The 13,904-nt window shown below is 37.8% G+C and overlaps 1 protein-coding gene across 6 annotated transcripts in view; it reads left to right on the top strand.

Annotated features, from left to right (window-relative positions):
- Positions 1-13,904, top strand: part of SLC4A4 (solute carrier family 4 member 4) — a 432,216-nt gene that overhangs the window by 366,702 nt on the left and 51,610 nt on the right. For all 6 annotated transcript variants that reach the window (XM_043971103.1, XM_043971104.1, XM_043971100.1 and 3 more), the window contains one exon: positions 8,279-8,470. In XM_043971103.1, the coding sequence (XP_043827038.1) occupies positions 8,279-8,470 (192 nt within the window). The remainder of the gene's footprint in view (positions 1-8,278; positions 8,471-13,904) is intronic.

Here is a 13,904-nt window from a genome sequence, read left to right as displayed (position 1 = left end):
ATCTATCTATCTATCTATCAGATCTTTATTACCTGGTCCTCTTCTACCTTTCCAGTGGTCTTACACCTTACTCACCTCATGTACTCTATGACCCTTGCTATTCTTCAAACATGACTCTTCATTTCTCATCTTCCTTCATTTTCATCGGCTGTCCCCCATGCCTGCAATTATCTCCCTCTTTGTCTCTGCTTCCCAGCTTCTCTCACTTATTTTAAGTTTAAGCTAAAATTCCATCTGCAAGAAGCTATTTCCTTGATCTCTCTCATTCCTAGTGTCTTCTCATAATATAATTTCTAATTCATCCAGGGCTGTGATAGAGGACAGGACATCATCTGGCTTTAGGTCGAGCTCCTACTTCCAAGCCTGGGTTGTGTAAGGAGGCCAAACCTGGTCTCAGCTAGCTTCCCAGCTAGAGACTATGGTATGGAAGGCTATACTCAGACCCAGTCAGACCTTCCAACCAGTAATACTCAACCTTGTTAATTTCAAGATTTGATTTGCAAAATACCAGCCAAGTACATTATTATCAATACTCCATCCCTGCTGAGGGGACTTCTTTTCTTAAGTTTTAAATATCATCCACAAATCCAAATACCACTCTCAGGCAACGTCATCTTAACTAGCCAGTCACCCTCCAAATCACCTTTTCTTTTCTCCATTCCTGGCCTTCAAAGGGCAGCAGTTATGAAAATACAATCTGAGTCCCTATAGTCTTGGATTTCGGGCCCACAACTTTGTAATCTTTGAAAGAAAATCTTGAAAAAGAAAACTTTCCGGGTTGCTTCTGGCAGTATCATTTGACTCATACAAACCAGAAGTTGCCTGTTTGGACAAGTCTTGTGTAGATCACAGTTATGTGTTAGATATATGCCCCTCTCTATTGTACTTATCAGGTTAAGAAAATAAGTGCTTTAATTCTCTTCTGGAAGGGGAGACACCAAGTCCCAGTACAATTCTTTCTTCATAAACACAAAGAACATTTTACCCAAATTCAGTAACCCTAACTCTGGATAATCTCCTAAGCCTAGTGTGTGAACATGGCCCCATTCCCATATCCTACAGATCACTTCCCCCCCCTTTAGTAGCCATTGTTAGTGTTTATAGTTTCTTATCCTCCCAGGATTTTGTCCATAAAGAACACGTTGTGCCTCAAAAACATTTAATAAATATGCAAAAATTTATTTCCAAAATGTTAATTAGTGTGTGATCTCATTAATCATCAAAACACTCCTCTAAAGCTGATCCATGAAAAGAAATTCACGGGCCCATTTCACAGATGTACAAAAAGCCTAAACTACTTATCTTCAGTTCCAGATTAATCACTTGATGGAACAGGATATTCTAAGGAATAATTGATTCCCAATAATAAGTTCAAGCTCTAGGTCCATAACAGTAGACATTGCATAACTAAGATACTGTTAGTTCTGGAGAATGGTGAGAGTCGTCAGCCCTCCACCCTCCTCCCTAATGGGAGTTGTTGTTCAGGAAATGAGTGTGATAGCGACCCCTTCCTTACGAGTCTGTTCTCAAGATCAACCAGGATGTAAAGTTCTTTAGACATTAAAGCATATTTCATAAATGTGCGCTATTATCAAAATGTTGGATTTCCTGTCACAACACATCCTTCACTTAATAATTGTTTGTGGAATGAAAAAAAGGATGTTTCAGAGCTAAGGTGCTTATCTTTTTGTTTTGGGGGTCCCTTTGGAAATCTGGCAAAGCCTATGTATACCCTTCTCAGAATAATGTTCTTAAATGTGTAAAATAAAATATATAGCACCACAAAGGAAGAAAATTATATTGAAACATAATCATAAATTTAAAAAAAAACCAAGTTCACCAATCCCAGGTTAAGGCTAAGGCTTATGCCACGGTGTCGTGAAGAGTGACTTAGAGATAGCAAGAGTTTAAAATTAATGTTTTAAGTTGAGACAAAGATTAAAAATGTGTGTATTGTATTTTAAAATATTTTCTTTTTTCCAAACACATGTAAAACATCTTTAATATTCATTTTTAAAAATTTTAAGTTCTAAATTCTCTACCTCCATCCTTTACCCCCTCATTGAGAAGGCAAGCAATTTTATGTAGGTGATACATGTGCAGTCATGCAAAACATATTTCCATATTAGTCATGTCATAAAAGAAAACAGATAAAAAACCAAGAAAAATAAAGAAAGTAAAAAAATGTTTGCTTTAATCTGCATTCAGACTCTGGAGGTGGATAGTATTTTTCATAATAAGTCCATTGCAATTGTCTTGGGTCACTGTGTTGATCAGAATAGCTAAGTCATTCACAGTTTTTCATCAACAATATTGTTGTTTCTACGTACAATGTTCTCTTGGTTCTTCTTATTTCACTTTGCTAATGCAAAGTCTTCATATAAGTCTTTCCAGGTTTTTCTGAAAGCTTCTTGCTCATCATTTCTTATAGAACAATAGTGTTCCATCACAATCAACTTGCTCAATCATGCCCAATTAATGGGCATGCCCTCAATTTCCAATTCTTTGCCACCACTAACAGACCTATTACAAATATTTTTTGTTTATATAGTTCTTTTCTTTCTCCCTTTTGGAAACAGACCTAATCGTTATATTTCTAGGTCAAAGATTATTCACAGTTTTATAGCCCTTTGGGCATAGTTCCAAATTGCTCTTTAGAATGGTTGGATCACTTCACAAATCCATCAATAATGCTGGATTTTCCCAATTTTCTTACATACCCTCCAACATTTGTCATTTTCTTTTTCTGTTAGATAGGCCAATTTGATAAATGTGAAGTGATACTCAGAGTTGTTTTAATTGGCATTTCTCTAATCAATAGTTGTTTAGAGTATTTTAATATGGCTATAGATAGCGTTGATTTCTTTGTCTTAAAATCGCCTGTTCATATCTTTTGACCATTTATCAATTGGGTAATGACTTATCTTCTTATACATTTGACTCTGTTCTTTATATGTTTGAGAAATGAAGAGAAACTTGCTGTAAGATTTTTTTTTCACAGTTAATGATTACTATGTATTTCCCTCCATACTATTTTCCCCATTGATCCTTCTCTCTCTCCTTTCACCCAGTCCCTATTTTTGCTTTTGACCACAGCCTCCCCCAATCTACCTTCCTTTTTATCAGCTTCCCACCCTTCCCTTATCCTCTTCCACTCCTACAAGGAATTGTAGGGTAAGATAGATTTCTATATCCAACTGAGTGTGTACATTATTCTTTTTTTGAGCCAATTCTGATCAGAGTAACATTCTTGTGTTCCCCTTCACCTCTCTCACATTTCCCTCCACTATAAAAAATTCTTTCGTGTCCATCTTATGTGAGATAATTCACTCTATTATATCTCTCCCTTCCCCTTTTTCCCATCCCTCTTTCTCACCCCTTAATTATATGTTTAAATAATCATCTGATCATATTCAACTCAAACCCATGCCCTCTGTCAATGTATACTCCTTATAACTACCCTATATAATGAGAAATTCTTAGAAGTAACAAGTATCATCTCTCCATGTAGGAATGTAAACAGTCTAACCTTATTGAATCCCTCATGAGTTCTCTTTCCTATTTACTTTTTTATGTTTTCCTCAAGTCTTGTATTTGAAAGTCAAAATTTCTTTTCAGCTCTGGTCTTTTCATCAGGAAAACTCTAAAGTCCTCTGTTTCATTAAATGTTAGCTTTTCTCCCTCAAGGATTATACTTGGTTTTGCTGGGTAGGTGATTCTTGTTTATAATCCTATCTCTTTTGCCCTCCTGGATATCACATTCAAAGCCTGCTGATCCTTCAATGTAGAAGCTGCTAAATCTTATCCTATTCTCACTGTGGTTCCATGATATTTGAATTGTTTCTTTCTGGCTGCTGGCAGTATTTTCTCCTTGATCTGGGAGCTCTGGAATTTGGTTATGATATTCCTTGGAGTTTTCATTTTGGGATCTCTCTCAGGAGGTGATTGGTGGATTCTTTCAATTTCTATTTTAACCCCTGGTTCTAGAATATCAGGGCAATTTTCCCATATAATTTCTTGAAAGATGATATCTAGGCTCTTTTTTGATCATGGCTTTCAGGTAGTTCAATAATTCTTAAATTATTTCTCCTTGATCTACTTTCATGATCAGTTGTTTTCACAATGAGATATTTCACACCTTGTTCTATTTTTTTTTATTCTTTTGATTTTGCTTTATTGTTTCTTGATGTCACATAGAGTTATTAGCTTCCACTTGCCCAATTATAATTTTTATTTCCTTCAGTAAGCTTTTTTCCTCCTTTTCCTTTTGGCCAATTCTACTTTTATTTTTTTATTTTATTTTATTTTTTTTGGTGAGGCAATTGGGGTAAAGTGACTTGCCCAGGGTCACACAGCTAGTAAGTGTTAAATGTCTGAGGCCGGATTTGAACTTAGGTCCTCCTGAATCCAGGGCCAGTGCTCTATCCACTGTGCCATCTAGCTGCCCCCCAATTCTACTTTTTAAAGAGTTCTCTTAAGTGAATTTTTGTACATCTTTTTTCCATTTGGCCAATTCTACTGTGATATTAAAAAATCTAATGTGTGTGTCCTTACCTGCCCCCCAGTATGGGGGGAAGGAATAGCTAAGGTTTACTTACAAATTCAGCAACAGTTTAGACTTTTAAGCATTTGTTAAAGTATATTAGGGGTTAGGAGAGAGAGAGAGAGAGAGAGAGAGAGAGAGAGAGAGAGAGAGAGAGAGAGAGAGAAAGCCACCTTCACCTAGCTATCAAGAGAAAACACATGAAGTTCCAAAAGTTAGGAAACCTGACTATCTTCCTCCTTCTTCTGCTACCATGAGCTTCTTCCCAAACCAAAGAGACCAAGACCCAGACAGTTCTCCCAGAAGTCCCCTGTGGAATAGGAAGCAGGGCAGTCCCCACACACAACTCCAAGCTAATTGGCTAGTCCATTGATTGACATGACTTACAGGCAGTTCTACGAAAGGAGGTAACTTCCAGACGCCAGGCTGACCTTTGGAAAAGGTCACCTCACAATGTCATTCTCAGCAGGGGGGTGGTGCCCTGATTCTCACATTTAAGGCCTTCTTTTCTTCATTGGATTTTTGTGTCTCTTTTGCCATTTGGCCTATTCTGTTGTTTAAAGTGTTATTTTCTCCAGGTTTTTTTTGTACCTCATTTACCAAGCTATTGACTCTTTCCCCATGATTTTCTTACATCACTATAATTTCTTTTCCTCTACCTTAATTATTTGATTTTCAAAATCTTTTTGGAGCTCTTCCAGGAATTCTTTTTGGGCCTGACACCAAGTCACATTTTTCTTTGAGGTGTTGGATATAACAATTTTTACTCTGTTGTCTTTTTCTGAGTTTCTGTTTTGATCTTCCCTGTCACTATAGCCACTTTCTATGATGATGTTCTTTTTTTTTTTTTGCAGGGCTATGGGGGTTAAGTGACTTGCCCAGGGTCACACAGCTAGTAAGTGTCAAGTGTCTGAGGCTGGATTTGAACTCAGGAACTCCTGAATCCAGGGCCGGTGTTTTATCCACTGCGTTACCTAGCCACCCTGATTATGTTCTTTATCTTTTTAGTTGCTAAGGTTGGGCTCTGCTCCCAGGATGGGGAGGCACTATCCCAAGCTTTAGGTTTTTTTGTGCTGCTTTTTTCAGTTAGTTCTGGGGAGTCTTTAAGGTTTTTAGTTCTTACAAGACGGTATAATCTAAGGAGAGGTGTGGTCACCGTTCTAGCATGTGCTCTGGTCTTTGAGTGATCTTGAGTAATCTTTTCTACCCTGGCACTGTTATGAGGGTCCCTGTTCTCCTGTGGCCAAAAGCTCTGGTGTGCTAATGTTCTTCCTTTCTTAGAACTGAGACCCAGGACTGCAACCCAGAGCCATGTATGGGCAATGCAACAGAGTCATATCCAATGCCAGTAATGGGTGCCCTGTAATTTCTTTCTGATCAGTTGTCCAACCCCCTTATTGTCTATGGACCGAGTGCTCCAGAAGCTGCTTCTGCTGTTGATTCAGTCACTCCCAAGGACTGCTGCTAGCTAGCTGGGGTTCTGACATTCTATGATGTCCTGTGCTAAAAAAATTGTTTCACCTTGTCCTTTTGTAGGTTCTGCTGCTCCAGAATTCATATTGAGGTGTTATTTTAAAGTTATTTGGAGAATAATTTGGGAGAACTCAGGCTAGTCTCTGCCCTACTCCACCATTTTGTCTCTTCTCTCTCTCTCTCTCTCTCTCTGTATATATACATACACATACATATATATATACATGCACACATACATATGTGTATACATGCATATACCATGCATGCATGCATATACACATATGCACACACAGTGCACAAAAATTATTTAGTCCATACATCACCTTCAAAGCCAGGAAGAAATTTTATCCCTTGGTCAAGAGGGTATTAGTTGAGGATATTTGAATTTAGAGTTAAAATTATGGTACATTTTTGCTGATTTAAAAATATTATCATTAAATATATATATATTATATATAGTTATAATATTTTGCTTATTAAGATATTTGATGGTAGCTGATTAATCTTTCAAAATCAGACTGTACCTTTTAAATGCAGGAAAATCTTGACCTTAATATTAAAAAAAAATCTGAAGAAAATCTGCATTCAGCAATCTCAAATATAAAGCGAACTATGATTAATCACCTATCAAAACTAAAGGTTCAGGGGAGAACAATTATGCAATTCTGTTGTTTACACATTTGTGGGAAAATAATATCACAAAAATCTTCATTCTACTTTTTAAAAAAAAAGTCAACTTGTTTTAACACCTTACTTTTTGAGGTCTATAGAATAAGATCCTTCAAACTAAGGTTTGTGTTTTAGCATGACCTAGTCTCCTCACCCCCTATATCACAAATTTCTATAAGCAGTCTCCAGTATCAATGACATGTTGGGTATGGGAGAGGATGCCCTTGCTTCCAGGGAACAAAGGAACCAGATCCTCCCATTTAAAAGGCAGTATTCCATTACCACACATACAAAATATTTAACCCTAAAAGAAATTGGTGAACAAACACATTTTTCTTTACAAATCAAAATGACATCCCCTCTACACTGCGATACTAACACCCATTTATCTAAAGGTCAGACACTGGACAGCTTGAGGTCTTTGGACAATAGCTGGGAACCTGGAGATAAAGAGAAAACTTATCTAAGAAGCAGCAATAACTCTAGCTATCAGTTGGGAGGCAGGGGAGTCAAATATCAGGTTTTTTCTTTTTTTACATTGAAATAAATATTTTATACTACTATCTCTATTTTCTTTATGGATTAAAAAAATTCCTCCAGCACATTGAATAGTCATGTGGGAGACATGGACCAAAATCACCCACGATGGGCAGGCAGGGTTGTCTAGTGATCTGCAGCAATGATGGGGGTGCCCACATCAATGAGATCATAAATCCATTTAAGTATTATCGAGTAATAATAATTATGAATGTTAGTAATGATGACCCCAAGTCATCAGAATAAAGTCCAGTTGCTTTCAATATAGATTGTTTTAGAAACCAGGTTCCATAAAAAAAAAAAACAAGTAAAAGACTGAGGATTCATTCCTACCTTGCTAATACAGTTTTATCAATTTTTCTAGAGATTAGCATCTTTAAAAAATGTAGGCCCTGAATGCCCTTATTTTGAAAATTCACTTTTCTTTTTTTTTTTCCTTTTTTTTCCCCCTTCCAGGGCAATGAGGGTTAAGTGACTTGCCCAGGGTCACACAGCTAGTAGGTGTCAAGTGTCTGAGGCTGGATTTGAACTCAGGTCCTCCTGAATCCAGGGCTGGTGCTCTATCCACTGCAACCACCTAGCTGCCCTGCAAAAATTCTCTTTTCTAAAGCACATCAACCTCTGATATTGTATTACTGTATTATAGGTTTTCTGCCTACTAATTAGTGATCATGGTCATGGAATACATGCTTTGTGTCTGTAACACTAGTAGCTGAATTGAGAACAGATGAAAACTTTGCTCGAATTTTTTTAAATGAAGCCTAATAATCTCTCTTGGAACAACAAAGGGGGAAAAGATCTCAGCTATTCAAAGACAGGATGTCTCTACCTGTTCTGGTTCAGCTGGAAGCTTTGTGGTTTTTTTTTTTTCTTTTAAGGAAACATAACTATAACATGTTGGCTAAATGACCCACTAAGTCTATTACTTGGATGGATTTATCTTAAGTACTTTGCCAAAACTTACTGTGCTTTCAGTACCATCAAGTTGTCATGCATGGATACATGACAAGTTTCTATGGCTCATACTATTTTAAAATTTTGTTGTTTTTTCCCTAGCCTCATAATACCACCATTGACTGGGAGTCTTTGTCCAAGAAGGAGTGTTTGGAGTATGGTGGAGAGCTCGTAGGCAAAAACTGCAAATATGTTCCTGATATCACGCTCATGTCCTTTATCCTCTTTCTTGGCACATACACATGCTCTATGGCCTTGAAGAAGTTCAAAACCAGTCGCTATTTTCCAACGATGGTAAGTATCTTGGCATTTAAAAGTAATTCAGGAGGGTCCATCTTGAAAGCATGCCCCTCACCAGAGGTATAACTTTGAATTCAGGGAGATTAATAGGTGAGTTTAAATACCATCTCAAAACAGAAAATAAGGTTTTGGATCTTTGTGGTGTTTGCTACAGATTGACCAGAATTTAAATCTGCTTTCTGTCAGTTTCTATTTGTATGACTTTGGGCAATTCACTTCATTTCTGGGCCTTAGTTCCTTCTCTATAAAATGAGGGGGTTGGACCAGACAACCTCGGGGGTCTCTTCCAGCTCCAGGTCTATGATGGACCTACCCTGTAAATATATTTGTTATAATTATATATTTGTGTGTACATATATATGTTTGTGTAAGTATAAATTTGTTTACATATATTTGTTGTTGTTGAGTGATTTTCAAGTTGTGTCCAACTTTTAATGATTCCATTTGGGGTTTTCTTGGCAAAAAATATTGGTTTGCTATTTCTTTCTCCAGCTCATTTTGCAGATAAAGAAACTGAGGCCAAGAGGATTAAGTGACTTGGCCAGTGTCACACAGTTAGTGTCTGAGGCCAGATTTGAACTCAGGAAGATGAGTCTTCCTGACTTCAGGCCTGGAACTCAATCCATTGTACTGCCCACATATGTTTGTATATATATGGAGATGGAGATGCATATGTAGATATATATGTATGCACATATGTATATGAATATGCATATACACATGTTGTTAGTGTTTCCCCTTTGTTTTTGGAGAGGACCAGGGCATCATGGGTGATGTCTTGAATTGTATGTGAATTGTATTTCAGTGAGGCAGAGTTGCACAAAATCATCAGCTTCACTTTCTTTTCCTGAGTTATCGAAGTCCAATGGCAAGTCATAAGTCAAGGCAACTGGCAATGGTTCGAGGTGCATGTATAGTACAGGTATAGGCATAGGCATATGTATATGCACATGTATATGTTTATGTATATGTACATATTTCTATCAAGTTGTATATATGTACATAAAAACACAATATAATTATAGTTATTTGTTCAGACATCGTAGCTCTTCTTGTATATACCTGGACAAACTTGAAATCAGCAATGCCATTTATTGAGATAAGACCCAAGTGAAGTCTATAGTAGCCCTTCATAATTGCCTTTCCATGTAAAATAGAATTAAAATAATTCTTTGGACCTAAATTCCATTCACCAAAGTGTAAAACACTCTCTTTCTCAGGTTGTTTTGAAGAGATCTAATTCTTGTTTCAGCAATGAGTGTTTCTGGGAAACTGTGTCTTTATCTTAAGAAATCCTCACACCTTCCTTATATCTGAAAAGAGCTGAGTAGTGCATAAGGAAAGTCTTATATCTTGATAGGAACAGCACTCCAGTCCTTTGTATATAAATTCAGGTATTGGTCCTATTTATAAATATGGAAAACTAAGAACAGGGAAGATGGTTAAGTGTCCTGAACTCATTTGTAAATAGGTACTCATCTGTAAAACAAAGGAACGGGGTGGGCTAGCCTAATTCTCCACAGTTAGTTCTAATTGGAAGAGTTTAGTAAATGTCTTTGTGGACACTTTTCTCAAAGCTTCAAACTTCAAAAACATTTTCAGGTAAATGTCCATGAAGCAATTTCATTTAAAATCAAAGACCTGAATTGAGCTCTTTCTTGAGCTCATTTCCTAAGCTTGGAATTCAAATCCTGCCTCAGATACTTATTAGCTTTGTGGGCCTGGGCAAGACATGTAACCTCTCTGTGCCTCGGTTTCCTAATCTATAAAATAAAGGAGTTAGACTTTGTGAACTCGAAGGACCCTTTCTGACTCTAAATCTATGAACTGGCAATATTTATTTTCTTGTCACTGTGCACCCTTCTTTTAGCCTCTTTTGTAGGAACTTTTAATTGATTTGGGGTCACCATCTAGTCATTTCATTTTTCCTCCCCTTCCTGAAGGAGTCTTTATTTAAAAACAGAATAGAACAGGTGCTTTCTGAAATGAGTAAGGATCTCGTGGGCATGCTTAAGATCTGCTGAATATCCCATTTCCAATCAATTTAAGAGAACTTTTTTTTAGCTAAGTGTGCAGAGATGATATAACTCCCAAGTTGCTAATGGCTCTGCAGATGTCTAAAATTTCTCCTATTTTGATGGACCAAGGTCATTTTCCAGCCAGACATAACTGTTACTCAGAGAAGGAAGAGCAGGTAAAAAGACATTACCCTGATGGTATCTCAGTTGTCCTGGTTGCTTGGAGCTAAGTATTTCCAGAATGGCCTCTAGCAGCCTGTGATGGGAACAGGACAAAGAAAAAACAGATGAATTCAAGAGGGTATTTTGCAAGAGTATTTACCATTCTCATTTAAAGTATATTAACACCTTAGATACCATCATCTTTCCCCAAAATTGATATCCAGGTATAATATGAACATTACACAGAAACAAGCATTAGAAGTGAGATGGTGACTGGATCTGTTCTTTTATTGGTTCAGAGAACTTATATGTGCTAACAATGTAGACTGATATCTTCTATGTAACTTAGATTGTTTCCACTCATGACCCCTTTTTATGTGAGAAATTTTTATGCGACCCTGGGTAGGGTTACCAAATTTTTCATGGCCCCCACATTCAGTTATTCAGACCTACAGTTTAAGAAGCCAGGGTCTAGAACACTAGGAGTTAAGGGACTCGTCCAGGGTCGTACAGCCAGTATGTATCAAAATTACGACCTAAGATCAGGTCTTCCTGATTCTAAGACTCATTCTGAATGGACTGTACCATGCTGTTAGAGATAGGAGGAAGAACTGTATATACCAAAAAAATTTTACACATTCTTATTGGTGCTGCCCCCATTTGTCAAAATGTGTTTCTTGAGGTAATTTTGGGATTACTACAGACCACCGGGATAAAAAGAGAAAATAAATGAGTTTAAGTTACACATCCTAAGTGCTGATACAGAGTCATGGCTTAGTAGTAATGGGAAACCTCAACTCCCCGAATGTGCCAAAGCTCTCTCTCTCATCCCCTTAGTAGTAACTTCATCTGCCTTAGTAGTAACTTCATTCTTCTGAAAGAAGAGGAGCCAACAAGGAGGAATTCTGTTTTGGGTCTGATTCTCACTAACTGGGAGGAACCAGTTGCTGGGGAGGAAAAAAAATGAGAACCTTATGGGGAAAGCTTATTGATTCCTAGAGTTTGTGATAAAGGTTTTGTTTTTCATTCTTTGTTCTTGAAGAGGACCAAAATGACATCACGGGGTGATGTCTTGACTTGGATTTAGGTGAGGCAGAGTTGTTCAAAGTCATTAGTCTCACTCTCTCCTCCAGAGTCAATGGAGTCCAGTGTCAGGACAGAAGTCAGGATAACTGGTGATGGCCCTGGATGCAGTGGGGGACCATGGCCTTTCCAAATTAAAGTCAAAGTGTGAGGGACTTCCCCTTTCAGATTGATATTTTTGTGATGGTAAATTAGTCCATATTTTGTCTCAGTTCCTACCTAGCCCTTATTGATAGAGGAAGAAAGTAAATCTGGGCATAATTAGACACATACTCCAAATTTTGAAGGGTTCAGAAGTATAAGGAATATTCCATGGATTAAAATTCTATAAGACAATTCAGTGAGGGGGAGTGTAGACCGGAGACTCTCAAGAATGACGTTTCAAAGATATAGGAAGAATCAATTGAGGAAAAAAAAGGGGGTGGGAGGCAGCTAGGTGGTGCAGTGGATAAAGCACCGGCCCTGGAGTCAGGAGTACCTGAATCCAAATCCGGCCTCAGACACTTAACACTTCTGGCTGTGTGACCCTGGGCAAGCCACTTAACCCCAATTGCCCTGCAAAAAAATGGGGGGTAGGGGTGAGTTGTCTGAAGAGGCCTATGTATGCACACAAAGAACCCACCAACTGACTTCTCTTGTTAAAACATATGCACAGAAAGATGGAAGCAAGGGAAAATTAGATGATGAGACAATAACTGTTCATGGTCAAAACTCTTTTGTTCTTATTTTGCTTTTGTTTTCTCTGCCAAAGGAGAATGAATCATCTTGATACTGGAAAGAAACAGAACAGAAATGGCTGATGTGAAGTCGATTTCCTAAGTAATTAAGGAGATAGTAAAAGAACACCCAACCAGCCTTGATAAATATGCTTCCTTCCACAAATGGATCTGGTGGATGAGATTGCTAAACCACCCCTCTATAATACATGAATATAATACATGAAAGGTCGCATACAGGATGTGCCAAAAGGCTTGAAGTAGTTTGAAGCATTAATCACCACTAATGCTCCAAGATTTTTGGAATATACCGTAGAACAGGAGAGGTGCTGCCCCAGGACTGGAAAATGACAATCATAGTTAGCACTTCATATTTATAAAGTGTGTTATGGTTTCTGAAACACTTTACAAATATTGTCTCATTTGATCCACACAATAACCCTGGGAGGTACGTGCCATTGTTATCAGCCCCATTGTACAAATGGGGAAACTGAGGCAAACAGAATTTTTTTTTTTAAAAGTAATTTGCCCAGGGTCACCAAGCTAGTGAATATTGGAGGCTTGATTTGATCTCAGTTCTCTTGGACTCCAGGTTCATCATTCTATCCACTGTAGCACCTAGCTGCCCAGCTAATGTCCATTATTATTATTATTTTTAATGGGAGGGCAGGAGGAATAGAATTGACAAACTAGAAGCCAATGAGTTTGACTGTGATTCCCAGTGAAATTCTAGAATGTGTTATAAGGATATGGTGAGCAGCATCTAGATAGAGACTTCTCATTTATATGGAGTTTCTGTTTGTGTCTACAGAGAGAAAGTACTGCCATACAGGCCCATGGTCAAGTCTAAGGCTCTTTTGTCCTTCCTGCAAGTGAGGTCCTCATATTTATGGAGAATACTTGATGAGACTGCAGTGAAAATTGGCATGTCTTTGTCTTGAGATAAAATAAACCTGCTCTAAAAATACGAATGAAAAGGAAACTCTCAAGGGAATTCCACTTCCTGCGATTCCTTCGGTCCTCCTTCTGGTTGGGCAAACCCACCACAGCTGTCTTGCTGATAAGGAGCTGCATGTAAACATGAAGATAACAACACTTGTGTTCCACATGTGAGGGAGCCAGGTGGTGCAGTACATGGGGTGCCAGGCTTGAGTCAGGAAGACCAGTCTTCATAAATTCAGATCTGAACTCAGATACTTAATTAGTAGCTATGGCACCTTGGGCAGATCACTTAACCCTGTTTGCTTCAGTTTCCTTTTCTGTAAAATGAACTGAAGAAGAAAATGGCAAACCATTCCAATATCTCTACCAAGAAAACCCCAAGTGGGGTATCAAAGAGTTAGCTGACCCATTGCATTATTGCTATCATTACTAATTCTATTTCTTATTTCTTCTACAATATGGTAATATAATAGTTATAATTATCATTACTAATAGGTCAGAACATAT

The sequence above is a fragment of the Dromiciops gliroides genome, chromosome 6, assembly GCF_019393635.1.
Source record: "Dromiciops gliroides isolate mDroGli1 chromosome 6, mDroGli1.pri, whole genome shotgun sequence".
Lineage (NCBI taxonomy): Eukaryota > Metazoa > Chordata > Mammalia > Microbiotheria > Microbiotheriidae > Dromiciops > Dromiciops gliroides.
This window is presented reverse-complemented; position numbering and strand designations above follow the sequence as displayed.